This window comes from Dermacentor albipictus, chromosome 1 (genome assembly GCF_038994185.2).
Source record: "Dermacentor albipictus isolate Rhodes 1998 colony chromosome 1, USDA_Dalb.pri_finalv2, whole genome shotgun sequence".
Classification (NCBI taxonomy): Eukaryota; Metazoa; Arthropoda; class Arachnida; order Ixodida; family Ixodidae; genus Dermacentor; species Dermacentor albipictus.
The window spans coordinates 333,497,870-333,525,391 of NC_091821.1; the positions used below are offsets into that span (position 1 = coordinate 333,497,870).

At 50.3% G+C, this 27,522-nt stretch overlaps 2 protein-coding genes across 4 annotated transcripts in view; both read right to left on the reverse strand.

The window, feature by feature from the left end:
* LOC135910143 (uncharacterized) overlaps positions 1-27,522 on the reverse strand; it is a 766,803-nt gene that overhangs the window by 103,824 nt on the left and 635,457 nt on the right. The window lies entirely within an intron of this gene.
* Positions 5,037-13,892, reverse strand: LOC135909088 (neprilysin-1-like). Its single transcript, XM_065440927.2, has 6 exons — positions 13,771-13,892; positions 11,143-11,472; positions 9,714-10,070; positions 8,029-8,750; positions 7,140-7,502; positions 5,037-6,033 (listed from the first exon to the last, which is right to left on the reverse strand). The coding sequence occupies exons 1-6, from the start codon at positions 13,855-13,857 to the stop codon at positions 5,688-5,690; spliced, it is 2,205 nt and encodes a 734-aa protein (XP_065296999.1). The 5' UTR covers positions 13,858-13,892; the 3' UTR covers positions 5,037-5,687.

The following is a 27,522-nucleotide window of genomic DNA, read 5'->3' on the forward strand; positions in this document are numbered from 1 at the left end:
GCTGAATGGAGGCTATTGTGAGCACCGTATGAAGTCAGCTGGCCAGGGTTGCCGCGTTCCCAAACGCGTGGAAGAGCAACACGACACCGCAGCGTTGTTCGTGCTCGGGCGTACCTTCAGCAACAGCGGCAGCTGCGGATTGTCCCTCCGCGCGCACGCCACGCCGGTGCGTGATCTACGGCTCGCTACTCTCGATGACATGCTCGAGTGACAGAATCACGCGTGCCCCGTCAAGCACGCACCGTGTCAGCAGAGGTGGAGCCTCGGACGAGTTGTCACTTTGCGCCGCCCAGGCTCGCTTTGTTCGCTTTCCTTTGCCTTCAGTTTTAGCTTCGACAGACTCATCACGTCCGCAGCTGGCCACGCGGCCCAGTCGTATGCGGAAGGGTTTTCGTCTTTCTGATGGACACGGCGTGGCTAAATGACGCTGCTTTCGGACACGCGCTTGAATGGACAAGGGAAGGGGAGAGATCCGAACGTGACTGCTCAGGAGTGAGTAAAAACAACAATACTTCTTGCTTCTCTGTTTCCGTTTCTTCTCTGCTGTCACTCACTCACCTACAACTTCCCCTCCTTGCTCACGTGCTCAGCCACTTACCCCTTCTCTTCTTTTTCTTTCTACCCCACGAATTAGACAGCCATCAGACACGTCATTTAGCCGTCGCAAAGGACGAGAGATTGAAACTCCTACCAACGGGCACCTGCCTTTTGCAAAAGAAAAGAAAAAGAGGAAGCAAGGACTGTGTCGTATAGATGACCCTGCGCTGGTATTGGCGCCCGTGATGCAGTCATAAAAGTCGACATGAGCGAAAGTAATTCAGATCTTGTAGCACATTTTGCTTTCTATCAGTAGTATACCTATGAAATGGTGCAACTACTTATGCTTTCTTCCCCGTGGACCCAGATGGGCGTTTCAAATGCGGAGGTGCAGTAACAAAGAAAAAGCCAGCGACATGGCGATTGTAGCGGAACGTTATAGACGGGACAAGAGTGTAAGTACCCGAATGGAAAGGAATGAGCGACGAATTCGTGTGACACGGTCATTTTATCTTTTTGCACAGCCATCCCACATAGGTCGTTTGTCGCTGTTCGACCTTGTTTAGCGCAGGCTAGCGAAACTCTTACCTCAACGAGAAACCCTTTATCTTTATGCATTGCTTGTTAAATACTTCATTAAATTATATGTTTCTTTATGTACCTGTTCCATACTACTTTGAGCCTCACTTCACATATTCTCCGGTAAGTACATTAAAAAAAATTCTAAATCCAGTAACTTTCCACTATATGTAAATCCTACAATGTCATATAATCATACGAGATAGCGTGCAAAACATATATGATCTTACGAGACTGACTGGACATGTATACAATACGTGGCACCAGTCAGGCTCGTATCCTTAACTACAGGAGTGCGATAGCGTAGGGCAAAGTATAAAATAAAAGCAGGCACGCACGCACGCACACACGCACGCACACACACACAAACACAAACACAAACACACACACACACGCGCGCACACACACACACACACACACACACACACACACACACACACACACACACACACACACACACACACACACACACACACACACACACACACACACACACACACACACACACACACACACACACACACACACACACACACACACACACACACACACACACACACACACACACACACACACACACACACACACACACACACACACACACACACACACACACACACACACACACACACACACACACACACACACACACACACACACACACACACACACACACACACACACACACACACACACACACACACACACACACACACACACACACACACACACACACACACACACACACACACACACACACACACACACACACACACACACACACACACACACACACACACACACACACACACACACACACACACACACACACACACACACACACACACACACACACACACACACACACACACACACACACACACACACACACACACACACACACACACACACACACACACACACACACACACACACACACACACACACACACAAAGACTGATCACAGAACGTACTGTCTCGCAACACTTTACGAATGTGCTGCGGTGTATGTCACTGCACGTAGAGGTTCGCGGGCTGTCCAGGCTTTCGCACCAATGCAGTAAAGCGCAAATGCCAAGGAAATGGAAGCACACATGTTTGGTGTGAAAAAAAAAATGAAGAAGAAGCGAGAGAGAGAGAGAGAGAGAGAGAAAGCAAAACAGAGAAATGTCGCAAAATACGTGCGGCTTATGGCCTATAGTTCCTAACGTGCAAAGGCACAAGCATTGTCCACTTTTTTATGTGCCTATACTGCACAATCCTAAAAGTACAGCCACACGAAAAAAAAAATAAGAGAGGAAAAGAAAAAGAAGGCGTTTTGTGGATTGAACACGGAGGAGGAGGGGAAGCCGATGGACCGTGCGCGAGGAACGAATGCAAAACTGCCGAGGTGGCGTCAATGAGTCCGTGCTCGCCAGGATCACCCTTCCTTGTGCGCGTATGAAGTATATGAACGCGGCACAAGAGAGGGTGCCGCTCGGAACGAGTTCCTCGGGGCAAAAGGGGAGGGGCCCCGCGTTGGCGATGCCTTTCCTCGAGCGGCGTAACCTGGGGCCTCTCCACCGCCGGTTTAATCTCTCTAATGGCGCGGCCATTACGTCGCCAGGACGTTACTTTGTTTTTATCTCTCTTCTTCTTGCTTCTAATCAGCCCAACTTTGATATACACGCGCGCTGCCGCGGCAGTGACGACGACGGCGACGGCTCCTCCCTGATTGACCCTTCAGTCGCCATTACGCCCCCTGCGGGTGGGGAGGAGAGGGGGCACGCGGGCCCTTGCTTTGTCCGTTTCCCCGCGATGCGTTTTCCTTCTTTTGTTCGTCGCTTCTGCCTTTTCACTCCCGAACAGGGCGTTCCAGCACGGGTGTGTTCCCCCGGTTGCGCAAGCGCCGCCGGCTCGGACACCCCCCTCCCCCTTCGCCTGGGCCCTCGTGGGGCCAGGCCTCCTGGGACGTCCGGCCGGCCGCCTGTGTTCGCCGTGGTGTCACGTGGAGGCGTACCCTCGGCCGCGGCTGGCACAGCGTGCGGGCGAGGACGTCCAAAACATGCCTGGGTGGAGCAGTGGAACCCCTGCCGAGAGCATCACACCACCCCACCGGGTGGCGTCCTCGTCGTCGACATTGGGTCTCCGACCAGAAGCCTCTTTCGCACTTCGACGGCTCGGTATATTGGCGCCGATGGCACCTGATCGCACCGAAAGAGCGCTAAGGGATATCTAAGCGACGGCTGCTCATTTATAAACACCAGTGTTCACGCTGGCGATGGTTTCAAAGTCGTATCTTTGATTGTTGGTGCACGAGTCCTCCACGTAATAACGCTGATGACAGGTCCAAGCACACCGCTCAATGTTTGGTCCACAGCGCATCTATAAATGTACAGAATCAGTTATCACAAATTTTGCACTAATCCTGTTCTACTAAAACGACTTTTAAGAATATGCTTGCCTCCTATTTAATATGAGTAGTGCACTGAGAAATCTGTACAAAATCTGTCATGTCTGACTCGTTTCTGATATGAAATCTTCAAGTTCTCGTTGATTTATTTTCATTATTTTTTGATTAACCAAATTAAAATTAACTTATTCTTTAGGTAACATTGCAGAACACGAAGAAATTGTGCAGCTGAAGTTCTTTCTACCTGAATTTTCCCACACTAACCGATTTATAACAGGAAAGAAAATAACAAAAGGTATCTTTAGTGAAATGAACTTCCACGAACTGCGCTGCCGTATACCAGCATTGAACTTCTACCTCCACAGGTCTGGTCTGGTCCCCTCACCATTATGCTCATTCTGTGGCGAAGCGGAGACAATCGACCATTTCTTGTTGTCTTGCAGACGTTTTTCTATTATAAGAAAACGACTACTCGAAATCCCGCTTCGCTCTATTGGTCTAACTTTATCAGTGCCTGTGATCCTGTCTTTTGGAGCCTCCATTCTTGGGTTCAGTAACAGAAATGTTTGCTTGGCGATCCAAAATTACCTCATTGAAACCAATCGATTTCCATGTTAGGTTGATCGTTCTCCCTCCCAACCATAGCTTCTTTTTTATTTCTTATCTTTTATTGATTATTATTGTTATTATTATTATTATCTTATACCCGGTTTTCATCTGATTATTTCCTTTTTTCTCCAAACACAAAACGTTTACTTTTAAACTCGCACGCCCAAATTGTTAACTCCCTTGTTATCATTATTATTTTTAGGCACCTAATTAAACCGCCCGATTCTTGGCCAATCCCCCACTGTGGGTATGCGCCACGGCCACTAAGGACAACAACAACAACAACAACAACTTCCACCTCCTCAGGACGAAATTCACTTTCTAATTGTAGCATGGAAAATAGTGAAGCCTTTTGTTAAAACGTTGCAAAAATATTGCTGTGCAACCACGGCCGCAGAAACTGTTCAGTCGTTGGCACTTCGCTTGGGTCACAGCAATACTATATATTGTGAGTGATGGTGTTCAACATTATCTTGATTTATGCCAGTCACCTAGCTGTTTATCGACTAGCACGTCTTTGCTTGTTATCTTTTCGCTGTTCCGCTTACGATGTCATGTCCCTGACAAACACTGCCCTTAAAATTCAAGAGCTCTTTTCGCTAACCCGTATCTGCCTCTACATAAAAAAAAAAAAAAACCTGCTAGGTAGGTTTTCAGTATCAAGCTTGTGTAATCTCCCGGTGTAAGATGTTCAACGCAATCATTTAACCAGTGAACTCCCAGTAAAACTGAAATAAAGCAATTGCTTTACGTAGATTCAGGTAGAGCACGCAAAAATAAATCAAATGCATATATCCTGCTTGTCTACTCTCACACGCGCGGTTGCATCGCTTATTTTTCAACGTCTGCCTGAACTATCAAGTCCCTCACGCTCGTCACAGGTAGGACCTCTGCAAGCGCATCGCGTTCCATACAGATAGATAGATAGAATAAACTTTAATGGCCAACAGAAAAGGCGATCTACCCACCCCCCGACACGCAGGTCAGGGGGCGAGTGCCGCCGCCTCAGATGCAGGCTGGGAGGTCTTGGGTCCCAGCAGCCTCTTCAGCCAGTTGGACGAGCCGGAGCTGGAGCTCAGAGTCCGAGCTGCGCAGCAGGGTCTCCCAGGTGTCTCTACTATCTATTTTGTGCGTTCCCCCGGGAGAGTACGGACATTCCCATATTATGTGGTCGAGGGTCCCTCTCGCCCCACAAAGATTACATTTATCGCTCCTGGCCTCGGGGAACATGTGGTTCGCCATAACCGGGTGCGGATATGTATAAGTTTGTAGTCGTCTCCACGCGACTGCTTGTCTGTTGTTTAATTTTGGGTCTGGCGGGGATACCAGTCTACGAGCCAATCTATAATGCTGCGTGATCTCCCCATATTTTAGCATGCGCTCTCCGCGTTCCATACAACGTCGTTCAGTTTCAGAAATCAGGTGCGGTGCACGAGACGAAGTTGCGTATTTCTCGTCTCGCGAGCAAAAGAACCTCGTTTAATGTCTTCCTTAGAGTGAATGAAGGCGAGCGTCGCCCTGGGGCCCGCGGCAACGCGCTCTCCCCTCCTCGGTTCGCGCGCCCGCCGCGCTAGAGCACGTCGCAGACGTCGCCGAAGCGCGGCGCGCACCCGAAGGCGTCGGCGAACCCCGCCACCGTGGGCAGCGCGATGTTGCACTTGTGGTCGGCGCGCGTGCGCGACGTGTCGTTGGCGCGCAGGAGCGGCCGGCCGCGGCTGCACCACTTGTGGCAGAGGCTCACGTAGAAGAGCTGCTCGTTGTTGAGCTCGGCCACGGGCGACTCCTCGCGCGGCCGGTAGCTGGGGTCGCTGCGCAGCGCCCGCAGCGCGGCCTCGTAGCCGGCGACGTCGGCGTAGTTTTCGTCCAGCGTGTTGCGGCTGTAGTCGGCGTCGAAGGGCGCCGCACCGGTCGCGTACCTTTGCACGTGGACGAGGAGAGACGCAGACAGAGAACCAGAGTATAGCGTGTAGCAGCAAACGTTAAAAGCCTCGCGTTAGCGTCAACATCACGTACCCTACGCTACCTGCTTACGGTATACTATATACGGGGCTCTTGCGTACGAAACGCTATATATATGCCTTTCGAACTTCGGCTATATAGTGCTCAACGCTGACGTACCTGTATATGAGACGACAATGGAGCAGAATAATTTTTTACGAAGAAAAAGGCGGCCCACTTCTGACTCATCGAATCATCGCTCACGGATTGCTCGGCTCTTTATTCCAATGCGGTCAGGATATCTCTAGAATTTGTTTCATTGAATGATTGTTAGAAAAATATTGACGAGAGCTAGACTCAATTTGCGGATTTGCCCTACATTTTCAGCGCTATATGGTATTTACGAGACACACTGAATTCGATTAACTCGCGCTTTGCATTCCCATAGATGCAGGCGCCGCTGTTCGGGGTTTAGGGTGTTTTGCCTAAGAAGTATCCTCCTCCCCCATTTAAAAACGAGAGAGCACGCAACAGGACATGGACGAGAAGGTTGAGAGTAAAGGAAGCGCTGACTTGTCTGTATTTACTTTTCTATACAAATAACAACTAAACAAAAATTGTTCGCAATCAACATTTAATCTTCGTCCCATCTCGTCCCTGTCCGGTTGCGCGCTGCGATTTGTATTATCATGGTACAAATACTAGCACGGTCTTATATACCCTGCTTCACAATATAACACTTTTGTTGTGCATTTCGACACTTATTCTGCCTTATATATAGATTTAGTTTCATAAACAAGGCCCTGCTTCACAATATAACACTCTTGTTGTGTATTTTGATATTTATTGGGCCTTATCTATCTATAGATTTAGTTTCATAAACAAGGACGTTGTTATTTTTGTAATGTTTTCTGAAAAACGTGATTGTTGATATAGCGTTGAAAGCATCTCTGGATGAATTCATTCGTGATTGCGTTGAACGGTAGCATGCTGCATCGGCATCCTGCAAGGAGCTTCGATTCCTATGTAACACATTTTAAAAGGCGCTTCTGTTCTGGCGAACAAGCTCCCATGAGCCGCGCACCTTCTCTGCAGGCACTTCCTCTTGCTCGCCCACTTCTCCCTGGTGGTGGAATCGAGCCACTCGGCGCGGATCCCCAGGTGGCTGAGCAGCAAGCCGTGCGAGTCGAACGCCTCGAGCATAGCCGCACCAATCACGTGACCGAATCCCCCGTACGAGGCCGCGCTCGAGTTGATCAGGACGAAGGGTGGCGCCAGGAACCGGGGCGGCACCACGATCACGTGGTAGAAGGGAACGAAAAATGGCTCGTCGCCGATGCTGGGGTGTGGTGCCCCCGAGTACATGGCGGTCCTCAGGTTTGCCACGGGCGCCGACTGGCTGGCATTGAACAGCCGCGCTGCACGCTTAGCCTTGGCCTTGAAAGACCTGAGGGGGACCAGAGACGACGGTTCGCCAAGTTTGTCCGGGGCGATGATTTGCTGTTATCTTACTGCGACTTTATTGGAGGACAAGGCGGTCGTTTCGTAGCTGTCATGTACATTAAGACGCTAATTTCAAGTCTACATGATGATTACGTGACGCCTATGGAAACCGCGAAACTGGAATGTTAGGTTGCCTCCAGAGAAAAGTTTTCGAAAGTGTGCCAGCAGAACAGTGGAGTGAAATTTCTTGATTTTACCGTCATTTCCAATACTCGGTCTTCAACAATGGCCGAGGTTCTTTGTATCGCTTCGTATATGGTAACTTTATCCTGCGGAGCTATATCCCTACTACATGGCGGGCAAAACAAGAACCTATCCTGATTTCGCAGGCGTCTTGACACTCGAGATTCATCTCGTGGTGTGGCATTTGTTGAAGCGTTTCTAGCATATTGAAGTTGGCAAGCCCGAAGTCATCGCCTCTCTTTTGCGCATCGTGGCGTGCTTATGCAGCGTCTTGCGTGTATATATACCTAAGCAGGTCTCTGATAAAGACGCTGTGGAAGCCTTCCAGGTAGTCGTACTCGGCGTCCAGACCCGCCGCCGTGTTCAAGTGGTCCGGCACGCCCAGCACCACGCTCAGAGCGTTCACGCGAGTCTCGGCCTCCTCGCGAGCGGCTCGCGACGCCATCCAGTCGGCCAACGACGACCTGACCACTGCGCGTAGCCGCTCGTAGACGGCCCGGGCGGCGCTCACCTCTTCGGGCCAAACCCGGCGCCGCGCCGCCTGCGTCACGAGCGCGTAGGGCGCCAGCGCGAGCGCGTACTCGTAGCAGCTGCGCTGAGGCGGCCGGCCGAACCGCAGCATCAGGTTGTACGAGGTCGCCGGCGCCAGGTAGTGGAACACGAGGGCGGCGATCCAGCGCAGGACCTCGCGGCGCCGGCCGCCGCCGAAGTGGGCGTCGATGCGGTGCGTCAGCTGCACGCCGCGCTGGTCGAACACGTAGACGTCGTCCGCGGCGCTCACGTACACGGGCGGGCTCTGGTTGATGGCTCGCAGCCACTCGTGGACGCTGATGCCCGGAGTGCGAAGCGCCAGAGAGCGCACCGTGAGATACTCCGGCTCCGAGCCGGCGTGGCCGGACGCGAACGTGTCGGCCCAGCGGGACACGATCGACTCCACGCTGACCACGTCGCGTGCGAACTTTGCGCCACCAATGAGCTCGGCGGAAGCCTGCAGTGCCTTGGGGTCTGCCTGCGGGACGCGAGGCAAAGACCCTCGGGACATTGTGTGATGTTCGCTGCGGGTCTATTCACACTGTGACACCGCGTTATAATAGTTTCGAGCGATCCGAGAAGCGCGACTGGATGAGACGAAAGGCGCTTGAGAACCGCGTGACGTCGCTTCAAAAGTTCGAGGAGGGTCTGCACAAATGCACCGCTCGAAGGTCGTGCGTGAAAAAGAAATAGTTGAAATTGTTTACGATCTCTTATGGGCGGGATACGGTAGTTTAACAAGTACACCCGTACGTTGCAGAAAACTGACGGCGACATGTTACCATATAAGTTTACTTGTAAGCCATTGGTCACTTCAGAAACGTTCTTATCTCAAGTGACATGGTGTAGTGCATATTACATAATGCATAAAGTGAAAGTTGTTTTATACTGAAAGCGCATAAAAAAATGCCGCATGGCATATGTATCTCCAACTGCCTGATGTTCGTGTTTCAGTCGAAACCGAACGGGGCTCAGTGTGGTTGCAACACCTATCGAGCGTGGCAACCACATAAAGCTACCGCAGCAGTGGTAACAGTAAGGCGCTTAGCGCAGCGCTTATTAGATGCGGAGACAGCGTGCTCAAAATACATGGACGATGCATGGACATGCACGTGTCTCCCATGAAGAGCCTCTATCTCTCTCTCTTTCTCTCATGCGCGCGCGCGCATCATTTCTAATGACCATGCAGCATAGCAATGCGGTCCTGGGTGTACACCGCTGGCTAAGCATGAAATTCGCGTGAGAGCGCACGGCAGCGAAATATTATCCTTTGTTTAGCACCGCACACATAAAGAAGAAGAAGTAGAAGACGACGGCGATAACGGCGTTATTGATGACAACAAAATAAGCAGCGGGCTATAGACCCCATCAAGGGCATCCGTCCCGAGAGCATCTTCGCGTGGTGCGCGAGAGCACAAACAAAGGAGCGCGCGGGACGCACCGCGAGGCGCGCCTCGGCCCACTGCTTGTAGATGCGCCCCTGGGCGAGCAGCACGATCATCTGGCCCGGCGCGCGCAGGTCGGCCGTGGGCTCGGCGAGCAGCGTGACGGGAAGCGCGGCGCGCAGGCTCAGCCGCACGAGCACGTCCAGCGGCCGGTCGAGGATCTCCCAGCGGCGCGGGTTGACGGGCACGCCGAGCGAGCGAAGGGCCCGCACCAGCTCGGGCTGCGTCTCGTGGCGGTCGGTGAACACGCGCCAGCACTTGGTCAGCGCCGCGGACACGCGCCGCACGCTGGCCGAGCCACCGGCCGGTCCACTCGCGGCGTTCGTCCACTCCCATCCGGGCAGCGGAGAACGCTGAGTGCAAGTGCGAGCGTTCGCTGAGAGGTGCGCTCGCTACAGCTGCCCGAAACTTCACGAAAGGAGAGGCAACGCGTGTATTACAGGCTTAAGCTGCACGTGCGAGACGTTAGCTCGACGGCTTCGTCTAGCGCATCGACTTCATGAAATGGGGCGATGGGCTAGAAAGACGCTTTGACAAAATATTCTAGGTGGGAGTATACTCTCTTCTTGATCTATAGATCAAGTAGGTTGGCTTGACTTTGACTAATTGAACCGCAAGCGTGCCTTATAGAGCAAGTGAAGGAAAGCGAGACAGCCGGTGCTTAAGGCAGACCCACACAAGCCTCCTTAACATAAGAAACTTGCAGGCTTCTCACGCTAACTGAGCGACGCATGTGCAACAGCTTAGGCCGTACACCTTCTCGAGATTTAATAAGTGATTCGCTTGCGTTTTACCCTGTTGTTTCTCCTTATCACCGTCTATTCTGTACCTACTCATTATGGTTTATTCCTTAGCACCATAATAAGCGACTACGCATTGTAGCGGATGTCACGTGCTCAAGGGCTACCTGAGCACGCCCCGGCACACACGTCTTACGAACAGACATCCTGCGAATACATATTGCCAAGCATATGCAATGTTTCTTTTACTGTGCTGTACCACTGTCTTGAACCGGCTACTGCATGTCTACAAGGCGCGGACGCTTCCCTACACTCATTGCTCAAGTTGGCCCGCAGTGCATCGCTCGGGTGTTTCTGCCGACCGGCGCCTTCTCGCTTTTTAGGCATTGCGACGGCGTCTATCAGCGCCTATCCCTCACACAACCTTCGTGGGCCTGTATCTCTTTACGTACGTGTTAATGTAAAAATGTTCCACATGCCCCAAGTGCAGATACGCAATTTTTTTTATGTAGCCTACGAGGAGATAATGTTTGAAACTGTGATTAACTGCAGATAAAAAGTGTTGCATTTTTGTGTTGTTGTGGAGGAGTGCGGCGGCTCGCTATTGCCTTCTGCCAGAGGTCTATTTCAGTTAGCTTCACCAGAAGCCCTCCAGGGCGTCCGTAAACGTCGAGAGCAGCTGTACCTTCCACGGCGCGGCAAAGACGTCCCTCGGCGGCTCCCAGTTGGCGCACACGTAGGCGTAAAAGTCCCGGCACGGGTCGGCCATGCGGTTCAACGAGCGCGAGAGGCGCGCGAAGTGGTTCTCCTCGAGCGCGCTCAGCGGAGCCGCGTGCTGCCGAGCCAGCCAGCGGTCGTCCTCCCGCGGCCTCGGAGGCGGCGTCATCACCAGGGCCACGATGGCGGCCGCCATGATCGCGGCCAGGGCGCCCAGCGCGAGCACGCGCACGCACCACGGGGGCCTCGCGCCGTCGCTGTCTTCGCTCGAGGACTCCGACGGCCGGCTCACCCACCCCTGGCAACATCGCGCTTGCTGTGTAGCAGCGTATATAGATCGGCGGCCTATACTTGGCACTGCGTACTGGAAACGGCCGCTCTACACACAACACACACACACACGTGTAGGACGTAGAGAGACGTCCGCGTGCCTTCTCTCTTCCGTCCTGGCCGCGTCTAGCGATGCCGTTTTCAAGACCTTGTCTACGTTTGCTCTCAGCCGACGTTCTCGCATATATGAACGCGGTCGACACACATACAACCGCCCTTCAAGGTATCAACTTAGGCGTTTGGTCCAATTCAACACAATCAAGTTTTATTCTCGTTTCATAAAGCAGCAAAATACGCGAAATTCTTTTAGACCCAAGGGCAGTGTCTATATAGTAAGTTACCTAACGTGCATGTACAGTCATGCGAATAACAAACCACACGGAACTCCTCATTCCATAGTCTAGTTTGTTATTCGCATGAGGGTTCCATAGTCTAGTTTAGTATAGTGTAGTGTAGTTTAGTACAGTCTAGGATAGTATGTCATTAAGCATAGGTGAGTGGTTGTAGTCGTGTCTAACCGCAGACTTTAAAAGATGAACCACCGCAAAACAACCGAAAGTGTAAACTAGTTTTCTGCATGAAGCGAATAAAACAGCAACATCAAAGATCTACACGTAGGTGAATGTCGACTGCAGGGTAACAAGTAAGCATTTTAATGTATGCACAGTGTATTCGTAAGTAAAGAAGCTAAGTATAAACGACTACACCGAATAGATATCTATTTCGGTCGCGCTCAAATTTCGCATAGATGTGGAGTTTCGCAGGGCATGTTGCTTACTGTATTTTGATATGACAAAGCTAAACGTTCGTAGACTACACTTGGATGACCAAAGAGACGAGGGCATCACTGCCGCCCTTGTTCTTGTCTTCCAAGGGTTGTCGGCGCGCTGTTAGTCGCAATGTCGTAATATCGTCACACCAACTATAATTCAAACCTACATACTGCTCGGATGCAGAACCTGCATTATTCGATCAGGATAGTAAGTGCCGCATAAGGAAAGTGTAAATTTCCTCAGTAGGAACAATAGTGCCGACTGCACACGTTACCTGCCGTGGATTAAATGAGCCTCGCTACGGGTGCTTATTCACCAAAGTGGTACAGATCGCACTCCCGTCATTCAAGCTACCATTTATGAGACAGCTTCAGTGATAAAGAAGCCTCGTGAATGTGATTTTACAGAGGTGCATGAAAAAGAGATGGTTTTACATTTCAGGGCGACATCTCTCTTGATGAAGTCACATTTACTTGTGCGAAGCCTCCAGTGTTCCATATCCTCCGAGAAATCTAATCACGCGAAAGTTTACGTGTAATAGCAAATTATACTGATCGTAGTGGTTCAAGCCAACTTGTGTGGAGCCCGTTTTTTGTCATATGCGCCTCCGGTATGTGTAACCACCCAACGTTTTGCATGTCGTAGCAATTTGTCCTTAATGTTTGCACTGGTTTTTGTCATTTTGCACGAAGCCTTTCGTGTGTGTCATATATGTCGAATCAAGGAAAGCAAAAAAAAAAAAAAAGAAGACGAAGAACGCAAAGGTGTGTACATACATGTCGGCGGCACCACCACCCAACGTTTTGCATGTCGTAGCAATTTATCCTTAATGTTTGCACTGGTTTGTTGTCATTTTGCACGAAGCCTTTCGTGCAAAAGACGAAGAATGCAAAGATGTGTGCATATATATCGGTGGCACCAGCCATCCTTTGCCCGAGTGTATGCTAGATGGCACTACAGCATCGCACCATAGCATAAACAGATGCTTTATCAAAGCGCATGTCTCCGCCTCGCTTGCGCAGGTTCGTCAACGAGGATATACGAAGCCGCGATTGATGAGCAAGAGCACGCACGTCAGTGGCATAACATGCGAGAGAGACCTGACCAGACCTGACTATAAGATGTCCTTTCAGGCGTTGTTCCATTTGAAGAGCACTTACTTTTCTTTCTTTTTCCTTTTTTATTTCAATTTGGTAAATATGTATATTTTTTTTAGTATACTTTCACAGCACAGTCGAGTACTGCTACAAAACGTGGGGCCATTAAGTAATATCAGCAGGAACATGTCACATGCACTCGGAGTTCGAACACCAGCAGGGCAGAGGGTCATGGAATGCCCCACTTATACAATTCTGTCTAAGCTACGCCACATTCTATGCTTATCGCGCCGTAAGCTATTATTCGCGGGTCACTAGCTTCGTGTGCGCACTACTACGAAGGCTCATATAGAAAAAAAGAAGAACCCGCTCTCGCATTTTGTGAGGATGACTTACTTGATGAAGTGCGTTGATTTGGCTTACGCCCACCAATTTCAGGTGTTTCTTCATACTGCGACTAAGGGAGGCCGGTTTCACCGCCATGGCGTCCAATTAGGACTTATGCTCGTCGTTTTCTTCTTTCTCTTGTTCGTTGCTTGGTTTTGCTTTTGTTTCTTTCGCTCCCAGCCAATGCCACTTGTCCACTGCGGAGTATTGAGTAAGAAGCTGGTGGCCCAGTGCCATTCGTCTTCTTCACTCATCATCACATGCCTACACATGCCAACTGCAGGACGAAGACCTCCCACATCCGTCTATAACTACCCCTGTATTCAGCCAGTTGACACCATCTTAAGCCTGCTCAGTCCCTAATTTCAACACACCACCTAATTTTCTGCCGTCCTCGACTGCACTTCCCTTCACTCGGCACTCTAACTGTAATTCTAACAGACCACCGGTTATCTACACTACGCATCCTATCTCCTGCCCACCTGCGTTCATTACTCTTAAGGTCAGCTATAGAGTATCGTTTACCCATCATCTGCTCTCCAATCTACCCCGCTATATTCCAGTCTGTTAATACTGCACGTACAGTTCTGCATTACAAAACACTTAACATGAGCGTACAAGCAGTGAGAGAGCTACCCACCTGCAGCTGCATTTTACTACCACTGTCACCGTCAGTTTATATTGCAGATTTCATGATGGCGGTATTAACATCCCGTTTATATTCGCCATGTTTTCTTGCAGGAAGAAATTCCTGGAAAAGAAAATGGCACATCTCTGCCACGTATCTTCCGCGCGGCCAGTACTGGTCATGCTAGAGCTAGCCGCTCATATGGAGAATCGCGAGGAACGTTATTAAGTCTTTATTTCAGCTTGTACACATAAAGTTGTTATACGTCAGGGGCGTAACGATGATTTCTATAAAAATGGCACAGGCCTATTATGTGGGACAAGAATAGCTTTCCATAAGGTTGGCATGAGTAGCGGAGTCATTGCGGGCGGAATGCGTAAAGGCTCGTCTGTCGTAATTTGGGTGCATGTTGACGACACCAAAGGAAGTAAAAAATTAAATCCGGAGTCTTCCACTACGGTGTGTCCTATAACCATAGCGCGGTATTGGCACGCGGAATCTCACAATCTCTGTTTTATCTCTCAAAGTGTCGAGGGCACTTATTTGTAACAATAACTAAACCAGAAAAATTCCATCGTTAGAGTCCGAGGCACTTCAAACACCGAGCACAAGATAGTACGTTGCGCCTCTCCATTTTTGTTTGTTCGTTTGCTCCATCGTCACGTTGGCGTTCAGGCATTAGACGTGCATCCGTCGATCGCCAGCAACGAAACCAAAGCCACGCGGCGAAGCCGACGTAAGGCGGGCGCGGAAGAACAATAATAGTAATAACAATAAAAAGGGCAGATATCTGAGCTATTGGCCGGCGGGCCTACAGCGGCGGCGTTTGCAGCACGACATTCGCAGCTCATAGAGCTCGCCGTCCATTCGAGGAGGAGCCGCTCACGTCAGGTCTTTTCTTTCGAGGATCGTTCGCGTGCACCCCAAAGCAGCGTCAGCAGCCGAAGCGAGAGTTCGGCCCCTTTGTGCGAGTAGCCGTGCGTGCGTGCGTGCGTGCGTGCGTGCGTGCGTGCGTGCATACAGTGTGCACGCGCGATTGCGAGAGCCCTGTCTCCTCACAGAAGTCGCACGTCGTCACACCCATGTCTTTCCGGTGGCACGTATATACACAGGTGCGAGTTTCACCGTTGCCGTAGGCCTCCCACTTTCGCGCTGCGTTCTCCTCCTTTTTCTCGAGTGCGCGTGCATGCGTGCCGAGTGTGTGAGTACGCGCTGCGTGTCTGTCCCGGTGCCGACGAGGCGGTTTCCGGGAAGTGTTTGTGAGTGCGTGCGTGTTTGTGCGAGGTGCGCGGGAGCTGTGGGTACGAGGACCGGTGTGCGTTTGCGGTTGTGTCCCCCCAGGTGCTGCGTCTATTACTGTTATTACCGCCTTCGTTGGCGTGCGACAGAAAATCTATTCCTGTCTAGACACCTCTCCGTGCTGGCCTTGCGTTCGGACTTTGTCATCTGTGCATGTATACACACGCACACACACACACACACACACACACACACACACACACACACACACACACACACACACACACACACAAACACACACACACACACACACATATATATATATATATATATATATATATATATATATATCAGCGAGCGCCATCGCCTTCTGTACTGTCCTCAGCTACGTGTCTGCCTGTGCTTGGTGACTATATATTTATAAATATATTACAGTAAGGATACTATACATAATGGGTGTTCAAAATTAAGCTTAATTTTGAGCACCCTGTATATTGTTACCGAGCACAGTCAGAGAAAAAGCTGAGGACAGTACAGAAGGCGATGACGCTCGCTGATGTCGCACGGACTGGCTTCCATCTCGTATGCCAGTGAGTGCTTTGTAAATACCCTTCGTAGATATATCTAAACCTCTCTTCTCCCCGTAACATTTTGGTGGAGGTTGCGGGCTCTCCAAGCCGCACGACGGATTTACGCAGCGGACTGCATCGCCAATGCCAGCTTAAGGCGAGAATGTTTCGGGCACGTTGCCACTCGCGCGCACCGTCATCGTGGCACCCGCGCGTGACAGATGAAGCTTTTCTAGCACGGATAATACCGACGTTGAAGATTGGCTTCGACTATATGCGAACGGCTGAGCGCGAGCAATCATTAGGACCAGACCGTCGCGCTTGCTAACCTCATCTTTTATCTCGTTTTAACGGAACGCGTCTGGTTTGGGGCCACGAAGAGGAATTCACCAGCTGGGACTTGTGCAAACGAAAGATAATTGATTTGTTTGGAAAGCCTGTTGGTCGCTGGCGTGCCGCGTAGGAAGTCCTTGCGGACCGAGTTCAGACTTGCACTGAGTCGTATGTGACCTATATTCAGGACGTGCTTGCGCTTTGTCGCAGGGTTGACGAGAAGATGCCGGAAGCCGAAAAGGTCGCTCATATCCTCAAAGGAACCGCAGAGGGCGCGTTTTCTCTGCTCGTTTGCAAAAAGTCTTCGACAGTGCAGGACATAGTTGCTGAATGCCGACGCCTCGAAGAAGCCAGAAACCGTCGCATAGCCCACCACTTTTCTTGCCTTCCTAACACGACTGTAACATCTACCTGCGAGGCCCTCCGTCTCCCACCCATGCCGGCTGCATCCGACAGTATTGCGCGCATCGTCCGCCGGGAGATTGAAGCTGCCTGTCCAGTTCCTCTCCAGCTTCGCGCCTCACATGATTCCCACGCAACAATATCCCTGATCCAGACTCTTGTACGACAGGAATTGGCCAACGTCGGAATTCAGTCGCTTTGCCCAGTCAATAGACCTGGCTACCGCTCACCCGACATAACCGATCTACCACGAAGTTCGTACGCTTGTTCTCGTTATGGAAACCCGGAAGAACGCGCGCTTCTGATGACAGGCCTATCTGCTTCTGCTGTGGACGCGCTGGACATATTTCCCGTCATTGTCACAGTTCTTGGAACTCGCAGTTTTGGCCGAGCTTTCGCAATACCAGGCGTCCGCCTGGTAGTTCCCACCCGCAGACTCACATCAAAGAGGACACCGTTCCAATATCTCTGCCCACACGACCAAACCGTTCCCCTTCGCCACGCCCACGTCTTTGCCGCTCGCCTCTGCCTCGTCGCTCTCCGCCTTCTTACTCTCTGCCGCTTCGCGGAAAAATACCGTGCGCGGATCTGAAAAGTGAGCCTGCCATGACGACCCGGCCTGAAATTCCTTTGCTTACATTGCCTGGTCATCAAAACCTGATGAATGTGGACGTGGATGGTATACCTGTAATAGCACTTCGATGTAATGGTTCGGCGGAAACTCGCAAGGTGGAGACAAGTAATTACTTAAGGAAAAATGAGACATCCACCCAATCGTAGCAATTGCTACAATGAAAACCCATACGGGTTCCACGAAAAAAAGGCCTCGCAGTTGAAGAAACATGGAGCGTCATTCGTTCCGGACCAGGACGAATGTTCCGTCAACTGCGAGGATTTTGTTTCGAGGAACCCGTATGGGTTTCCATTGTAGCAATTGCTACGATTGGGTGGATGTCTCATCTTCCCTTAAGTAACTGAAATAGCACCGATTGACACAGAAGCACACATATCGTCGTACGCGCCTAAAGAAAGTCGGGACTCCTGGCCCGCTCACTATCGCCGCGTCGCCGATGGTGGAACTCCAGCTGTCACTGGGATGTGTGCCACCCGTGTCACTGTAGCCGGACGCCATAATTCTGTTATGTTTTACGTCTTGGAGCAGTGCCCACACGAAATCATCTTAGGCCTTGATTTTCTGTCGGCACATTCGGCCGTTATTGATCGATTGCTCTACGGGTGTTGTCCAACTCGCCCTACCACACGCCGTTGACTCTACTAGCCCTACGCCGAGTCGACTATGTTCCACCAATTACGTTCGCTTTCCTCACCGAGCCGTGACCCATGTTGCCCATTCACCTGATCCATCGGTTGCCGATAGCGATTACATCGTGTCGCCCTACGCCACAGTACTCTTGTCGTAGAACGCCGCATTCGCACACACGGTCGTCCGTATAAAAGGCAATGTCATCTGTCTTCCTGTGGGTAATTTCGGCCTCTGCCTTCAAGTAATACTTCAGGGTATATCTCTCGCAACCTTGACTCCGGCTTGCGACTACCATATTTCTGCTCTAACTAGTGATACTGCATCCCCTGCCTCTGTTGGTTTGGGCCTGACAATGCGAGTGTTAGAACCTTTCACGACAATGATGGCCCCTGACCTTCCGGCCAACCATGCGAACACACTTCATTGCTTTCTCGTCTCGTACGGGGACATTTTCGATTTCGATGACCGGCCATTGGGTCAAGCGTCCGTTAAACATCGGGTGCACACCGGTGACGCCAGCTCGATTCACCGCCCCTGCATCAGGGCTCTTGATAGTGGAGAGCCACTTGTCCTCATTCATTTGTTCTGTGCCTCGTAACGAGGGGCAACGCCAGATCATATGGTCTAGGCTAGCGATATCATTGCAGTGCCCGCAAGAACTAGTGGCATATGTGTCGGGATAAATTTTGTGGAATAAAGCCGGACTGGGATATGAGCCTGTCGCATCCTCGACGGCAAAAGCATCGCCACCCACACTCTCACGTGGTTCCCCGCTCACATGGGATTCATCATGGGAGGCCCCCAAACCCCAACGAGCTGGCCCACTCCAAGGCGCGAGGTATCGCTTTCCGCTACCATGGAGAACTCCAACGCCAGCCCGCAGTGGTGGAGAAAACAATGTTCGAAGCTTTGTGGGCCTCCGCTCATACTTATGCTGGTTCGTGCGCAATTTCGCTAACGTTGAACGTCCTTTCACATAACTTCTCAAGAAATACGTAGCTTTTGTGTGGGGTCCGGAACAAGCTACTGCGGTCGCTGAGCGCACCGTGCTGCTCATTTCACCACCAGTTCTCACCCGTTTTGATGTGACCACTTGGATGTTGACGCCGATGCTAGCGATCATGGAATCGGCGCTATTTTAGCTCAGCGCCAGCAAGGTTACGACCGTGTTATTGCGTACGCTAGCCGTCTTCTGTCCCAGGCGGAGCGCAAATTACTCCATTACTGAATGCGAGTGCCTTGTCCACGTTTGGGCAGTGGGTAAATTTCGCCCCTACTTGTACGGCCGGCCATTCTCAGTTATCACCGACCATCATGCCTTACGCTGGATTTCATCCCTAACGCTTTCAGCCCTACTAGACGTCTAGGTCGGTGGGCTCTACGACTCCAGGAAAACTCGTACACAGCTGTGCATAAGAGCGGCCGATTGCATGAAGACGCTGATTGCTTGTCGCTCCATCCAGTAGATCCACCAGAGCTTTCCGACAACTGCGAACATCCCTGCGTGCTGTCGCTTACTGCGTTTCAGTCTCTGGGAGATTAACAACGCCGTCAACCCTACTTGCGAGACATCATTCTCCGGCTGACTTCTGAGACACCTGCCTCTCCTCTGCGTATGTTTGTGCTGCAGGATGGCGCCTTGTACCGTTATAACGTGCACCCGGACGGCATTGAACTGTTCTTGGTTATTTCCACACATACGCGTAAAACTGTCTTCGCACCTACACGATGTTCCTACCGTAGGTCGCCTCTTATAGTCTATAGGACGTACGACCGTGTCTGGCATCGTTTGTTCTGGCCCGGTATTTGTCTGCCGTTACGTCGCTTGCTGTGAACATTGCTAGCGCCACAAGAAACCAGCAGGACTCCCATATGACCGGCTTCAAACCGTTGACGTACCATCGGAGCCATTCTTTAGGGTTAGTCTCGACCTTCTTGCCGCTTGCCCGCTATCTGCCTGCGGAAATAGGCGGAAAGCAGTCGCTACCGACTACATGACCCGGCATGCGATCACTTGGGCTCATATTATTTAGATCTCTCTCTCTCTCTCTCTCTCTCTCTCTATATATATATATATATATATATATATATATATATATATATATATATATATATATATATATATATATATATATATATATATATATATAGTTTTTAAGGGATACAGGCTCCGTGCCTGTATCCGGGCCCGGGCTGCAGCATTAGCCAACGGCTTTCTGGACTAAGAGAGCCGCCCGCCTCGGGTGAAGAAAGGACACTTTCTCGCTGTTTCTTACAATAAACGTTCATTCCTCCTCCTCCTTTTAAGGGATACACTAAATTCTTGCAGCAGTCAATTGTATTGTCTCTTGTCTATTGTCGCAACAATATATTGCATTGAAGAGGAATGCTCGGCGCTGCAGCCACATCGCCACTCTTTGGGCAGGCGCGAGCTCGAGTGAGTGAGTGAGTGAGTGAGTGAGTGAGTGAGTGAGTGAGTGAGTGAGTGAGTGAGTGAGTGAGTGAGTGAGTGAGTGAGTGAGTGAGTGAGTGAGTGAGTGAGTGAGTGAGTGAGTGAGTGAGTGAGTGAGTGAGTGAGTGAACTTTTATTGGGTCCAGCAAAACGCCAGAAAACGCGCACCCGGCTAATCCCACGAAGGGACTGACAGATCTAGCCTGCCGGGCCGATCGTGAGCTCGAGATTACCTGCATGGGCTGCCCTGGTTCAGAAATGCTGCAACGCTTCCTGCTGCTCTCGCGGCGTGTCCTTTGTTCGCTTTAGAATGTAGTATATCTTTCTTCGTTGACATTTATTCCGGACGCAACTTTTCTGGCTCTATGTATAAGAACACGATCTTTCTTGCTTGTTTTTTATTTTTTGTGTAGACGCTTCTGTTTATCTTACTAGCCTTTTATTTACGGCTAGAGCCTATACCTTCGTTTCGGGCGCAGGTGCCTCTTCGAACACGATTTTGGTTGCAACTATATTTTATGTGAGCGCTGTTCCATTGTTACATATCGGGAGGACTTATGCATCGTATGCAGAAGAAAAAAAACTGCTTGGGGAAAAGAAAATACGTCCCTTCGCCTATCTTGCGTATATAGCTTTCCGTGCGTACGAAAATTGAGCAAGCGCAACAGGTTCCAATCGACAGCGGTACAGTCGTGGGCAGCCTGGACGTTTCGTCGGCGATAGGTCAACATATCATTCAGGTTGGCATCCTTTCTGCTTTTTAACTCATAAGCGACTTTGGCCAGGACTTTTGCTAACGACATTTAGAACTTTTTATCAGAATACAAGTCATCGCTGGAGCTTGTTCATTTCAATGATTGAGAAACATTTTCAGAGAAGATGTGTTGAGGACGGGCAGTACTTCTCACAGCAACCAGCGAGAAGCGCCCCGCAAGGTCTTCTAAACGGCAGGTTAACTACTTAAACACGTACCAATTTCTCGGCATTTGCCGTAGTGCAAGGAAGTATAATTTCTCTTCTCCTGTCACTTCCTTTCCTTTCTTGCTGGTTACTTGTTCAGTAATTGTTATCGGCCGCGGTTGTTCGAGCTTTCGATAGTTCCGGCTACAGGGTGTTAAAAACAATCATAATCACCATGGCGTTCTGGAACAAGAACTCACCACAAAAAAGCGCATAATTTTCTGATCCCAGTTGCGGGGACGCGTCAACCATCGTGCCTTTTGCACAGTCGCCATCGTAGCGTTGTCAACGTCGTCGTCACCTTCGTCACGTATTTCACTGTGCTAGCTATCTCTTTTTGCATTGACACGTAAAGCTTTTCTTTGATCGGTTCTCTACATTTTCATTTCCATACGTAGTGGTATAGATAGACAATCTTCCCAAGCAATGCGCCAGATTTATTTCAACTCTGCAGATACAGCGGGCTGAAAGATCAAAAGAGGTCGAGTGTAATCTTCCCAAGAGCGTTCCTATATTTGAGAGGTAACGGCACATAACAAGACGAGTCGTTGACGCTATCACTCTCAGTTTCCTAAAATATGAAGAAAGTACAAAATGTTCCGCTTATTTCAAACCTACGACGATACGTTTATGAGTCACAGCTAAGATAAGGCATACGAATAGACTGATTTCGAATTTCGCGCCAGTAGGAGATTGCCGTCCTTTGTAACCCTCCATCCAACCGGAAGCAGCCCGAAACCCGAGAAAAACGGAAAGCCACGGCCTCATTTCCGTCTCGACGTTTATACAACACCGGCGGCGAGCCGAAGAAGGATGGACAATTAACGCTGTCGAATTACGGTCCCCGCGATGTCTCGAAACGAAATTCGGCGCTCAAGAATTTAGCGCGACCGTTTCTGTAAAATACCGTCCCTCTTCTCGCGAGTGCGGAGGACCGTATATGGGGAGGGGCGGCTGTAACAAGTGTTTCCTCAGGGCGATAGTCTCAAACTGCGCGTTCTATGCGGCTCGTGTGCATATGACACGCGATCCTAATCAGGGGGGAATTAGGGGAGAAAGCCAAGACGGGCGACGACTATAGGCTAGAGAAAAACGTACGTAGAAGGGAAAGGGGGGAGGGGAGGGTGGGGGAGGGGGGGGGAACGACATTTGCGAACGAGTCTCGGCGCTCAAACCAGCTCCCCGCGCGCGGTTCCCGCGGAAAGAGGGTCCTCTCTGCGCCGCGAATTTTCCCGAGCTAATTGAAGAGCGCGCCGCTCTCTAATGGTAAAACCGGCGTCGCTACATTGCTCCCATTGGGACCTCGCCGCGGGAGGGACTCATTTGGTGGCGTGCGCGCAAGGCGAGGACGGTGCGGCCCGCTGCCGAAAGAGGAGGAAAAGCCGCACTTCCCGCCGCGCGGCGCTGTGTTCTTCTCTTTCTGCCGAAACATTGGCCGCATGTGTCCTCGCGAAAACCCGCAGGGGCTCGTGCACCAGCGGAAGACGTTCGCTCCGAGAATGTTAATGAAATTCCACGTTCCGTGGCCTACATTGGACGCCTATTGGACTTGGCGCACAGGGGTAAGTCGCGTGCGTCTGTGCATGGGCACACGGAACCTGTACAGAACTGCGCGAACGGACCCCGATCACTGCTATATACTTTGAGCACTGGCTGCGGGTCGAGGAGAAAGAAGAGCGGAATGGTGAGTGCAGGGAGCGATTTGAAGTGAACGCGAGTCTGCCATAATTGTACCGGCTCCGTCGCGCGTGCTATAACATATGTACAAAGAGGCCGCAGAGTGTGAAATCCATGCTTGAAATCTGAAGGTCGACTTCCTCCGCAGCGCCCCCCCCCCCCTTCTTTTTTATAGGCGATTGACGTGAAGGAGTTAAGCTTCACTGAACTTAGTGCATCCACAGATTTATGGCGATGGTGTCAGATGACCCATGCTACGGGACCTCATACTTTCTTCTGTCTTATTTTATTCAACCCACTAGGTACCATAACAGGAAACTTAGATGCATTAAACAATGATCAGAGAGACACCTGTGCTAGCGTGTCACTGTTATTCAACCGCGACCCGACAGAAAGAAAGAGGCAGGGTGCAATTTGAAGTGCTGCAAAATAAAGGAGTATGTCGTGAATGTACGTAAGTTAATGATGAAGAGGTCAAATTTAGACAAGGGAACTGAAATTCACGTCCTGTGCATAATTATTTCATGAGACATGTAGAATCTCTGCGTCATTTTAGCTTACGAAAAAGAGGTACAGCACGCATAAAAAACTTTATTGCTATATGTTTCTGTCCTGCTACACTGGCGCTGTGACAGGACACAATGAAACTGAAACTGTGACAGGACACAACGAAATCAAGGCAGCAAAAAATAAAACGAAGGAAAAGTTATGTGTTTCAATTCCTGCGGTGCGTACTTCAAGACAACATCAGTAGGGAACCGCGTATCCGTTATGAGTGTAAAGTGCATTGAACTCGGAAGCGGGTTCCGGGAGGATAGAGCCGCTGGTTAAGTTATAATACAGGAAATGTTCGCCGTTTGTATTGAGAATTTACGGTTAGCCCGTGTGTATATACTATCCTTGGATACGTGACCGCCATCCAGCACATGTGGCCGTGGGCACCTTTGCTGCGCCGTTTCTACTTTGTAACGCTGGCTGCATGAATATGAAGCCTAATTAGATCAATGTAATCGGCAGCATTACGCCGCGGAAAAGTAATGCGTGGCGTTCCCGGGAATGTACAGGCCTTGCGACTTTGCTGATCGAGCACTATCAGCGATAGTCGGGTCCCAGTGCCGTAGCGCCAATGAATGATTAAAAAAGTCAGCCTATACGGCTGACTAGTTTTTCGTTTCTTACGTGTATGATCTTCATTATTGGTCCAAATATTTCTGTATTTATTGTGTGATAAAGCTGATTTTGATTCTTTTTGTGGCAAGAAAAACAATGCAATGCATATAATACTTTTCAAGGGAAGGATGTTGACGAGGGGTGTGCGGCACAGAGAAGTACGACACTTATCTAAATATATTTAAGGCAACTAGAGCCCTTGTGTTGCAGTGGCACATTTACATTGTGGGAACAGAGAGACAAACATTATTTTGTTGCGATTTCTTTTTGTCCACATCCCAGGAAACTGGCCAAGAACGGGCATATACGCAATGATCCAAGTTGTTTTCTACTCGGTAAGTAGCAGCCGTAAAAGGGTGGTAGAGGCACCTTAAAACAAAAACTGCATAATGACCGACAAACTGGAGTAAGCTTGAAAAAACAAAACACAGCAAATGCGTAACCATAATTGGAGTTATGTGTTTTACGAGCCGCCATCGGCACCTTTAATGTCCACGAATTCGAGTAACTCACCAAGGAGCGCCACCGTAGAGCGCTGTGAAGCACGCAGTTAGCACCCTAGTGTGCTGCCCAAATGCTCGGGCCGCGAAGACTTTAATAAAATAAATAAAAATAATAACTTACAGGGCTAAAAGCCCCAAATCGGACCAGGGCCCATGCGTGGCGTTGCATTAGTAGTGGAGCACTTCGGAGGCCGTATTCACAGAAACATTCCTTCGCTAGAAGTGAAGCAGATGCCAGCCAGCGGTATGTCGGACATATTAGCGACGGCGGCTAACCAATGACAAACGGCAATTACGAACAAAAAGTGTTCCAAGTTCCGACCTAGCCTATTTTGGCGTGGATCTGATTCTACGCACACGAGCGTTATTTTATTCCACCTACACAAGAACACAGCCGCCGCAGCTGGTGATTGGCCCAGCGAACTGGTACTCAGCGGCAGGAACGCAATAGCATTGAGCCACCACGGCCGCTTGCCCAAGGAAAAAAAAAAGAAAGAAGAGGAAAGCGAATAGTTAACTTCAATAAGGCCCCCTGGATTTAATAACTCAAGCAGGACGTAATCCTGACTGGGCTCCGTATCCCCCGCAGTCCGCTCTCGGCGGCATACAGCTGATCCCGGGATGAACACGCGCACGCCGGCCCCTAGTGCGGCGGTACGTGCCGGAGTGGGCGAGGGAGAGAAGGAAATAGGGAGGAGGGCGACGGGGAGAAGAGGAGCGGCACAAGGGCAGCGGCCGGGTGGCTTATACGGGGAATAGCTCGGTCGTGCCTCGTCCGAGCCTACGTAATATACGGGGCGATGAAACATGGCGCTACCTGGGGAAGGGGCTCTCGACACGCGTGGGCTCGCGCCCGGCGAACAATGCTCGCCAGATGAAGACGGCTACTTCCGGCCCGCAGAGCGATGGAAGCGGAAGATGGGACGGGGGAAAGGGGTCTCTTCCGGACGTCGGCCTCGGCGACTTCCTCGCTTCCGGGCGGCTCTGCCGCCGCTACAGTCCGCCGCCGCGGCTGGATCGAACGACGCGAGAGCCTTAATAACTGTCTCAAGGGGAAAAGATATGACGAGCAGGATTCTTCTCCCATGAAGCTAGGAAAGCAAGTGTCCCGAGAAAAGAAAAATGCGAAGGGCGCGGGAGGAAAAAAAATCAAGAAGAAAAAGCAGACAAGCGGAGAAGGAGAGCGAGAGGCAGCCTTCTTTCGCAGGCACGTCTGGCCAGCCTTCCGCGCGCCGAGGAGAATGAATGAGATCGGGGGAAGAATATAAAGTGCAGCGGGGTGGCTACGTCGGTGCGAGAGAGTCTCGTCTTCTGGCACCTATGTTCAGCAACACCGTGAGTTCTCGAGTGGGGAGGAAGAGACGGGGAAGAAAAATGTCGCTGGGTAAGTGGGAGTGGAAGGGAAGCGAGAGGCTAATCCTCAGCTCGCGATTTTATCTCCATTTTGTGGTGCTCCTAGCTTTAAGGACGAGGGCGTGAGTGTTCGTTTTTGTGTTGTTTCGCGAGCGATAGGCGTTCTGGCAAGCGCTTTACTTACTGCTTTCTTTCCCGAAAGGCGAATTCGCATTCTTTCAGAATGACGTAACTAATGTCTATACTATCTGACGAACACTTGAACGAAGATCGGGTAGGAACCGCAAAAAAAAAAAAAAAAGATAGAACAGTGTGTGAAATGTACCTAGCAAGAATTATTCACTGCGCCACAACGCTTCACGGGATAGGTGCTTTGATGTTAAGTTATAAGGTCGCGGAATCGAGTGCCATCAACTATATATATATATATATATATATATATATATATATATATATATATATATATATATATATATATATATATATATATATATATATATATAAGTATGCGGACAGAAGGACGGACAACACACAGACAGATAATATTCGGTGTCTGAAAGTCGGATACAGCTGTTGACTCTCACCGATTAGAATTCACTGCAACATATCGCCTGCGTCACCAGCAATGCTTAGTTTTCTTCAACACCGGTGCTCCGCTCTTGGTAAACGTGCCTATAAGGCATTGAATAAAGTCGACCTATGGATTTCACAACGCCCCTCATGTTTATTGCCAAACACATGAAAAAAAAAAAAAACACCACGCTGCCTCAATTCTACTGTCAGTGTTTCATAGGTAAGCAAGATGGCTCATACGATGTCGCGGGGCTTCCTGTACGTGGCATGTAAAACTAACGCGAAACGGTGGATGCCCAAGAGATGAAAGGCTTCTATGCATGGCTCTTATGCAAGGAAAACAACTTTGATTCATTGAATAGGGGAGGTCTGTGGGGTGGGTGAAAGCGAACTGAACTGGTTGGTGTAGGTACGAATTCTTTTCAGAGAAGCATAACTCACGCACAAGGAATGCGTTTTCATGGATCCCTTGAAGAACTTTGCCAACATTCCCTCACAGAGTAATTCGGAACACATCAGCCGCAGCGAAAGCCGTGCGCCGTACTCGCGCTTCCGCTGAAACGATTCTGAGCTGGTGAAAAGTGATTCTCGTTTTCGACTCTACGAGAATGAAGGACACTGTGCCGGCTGGCAACACG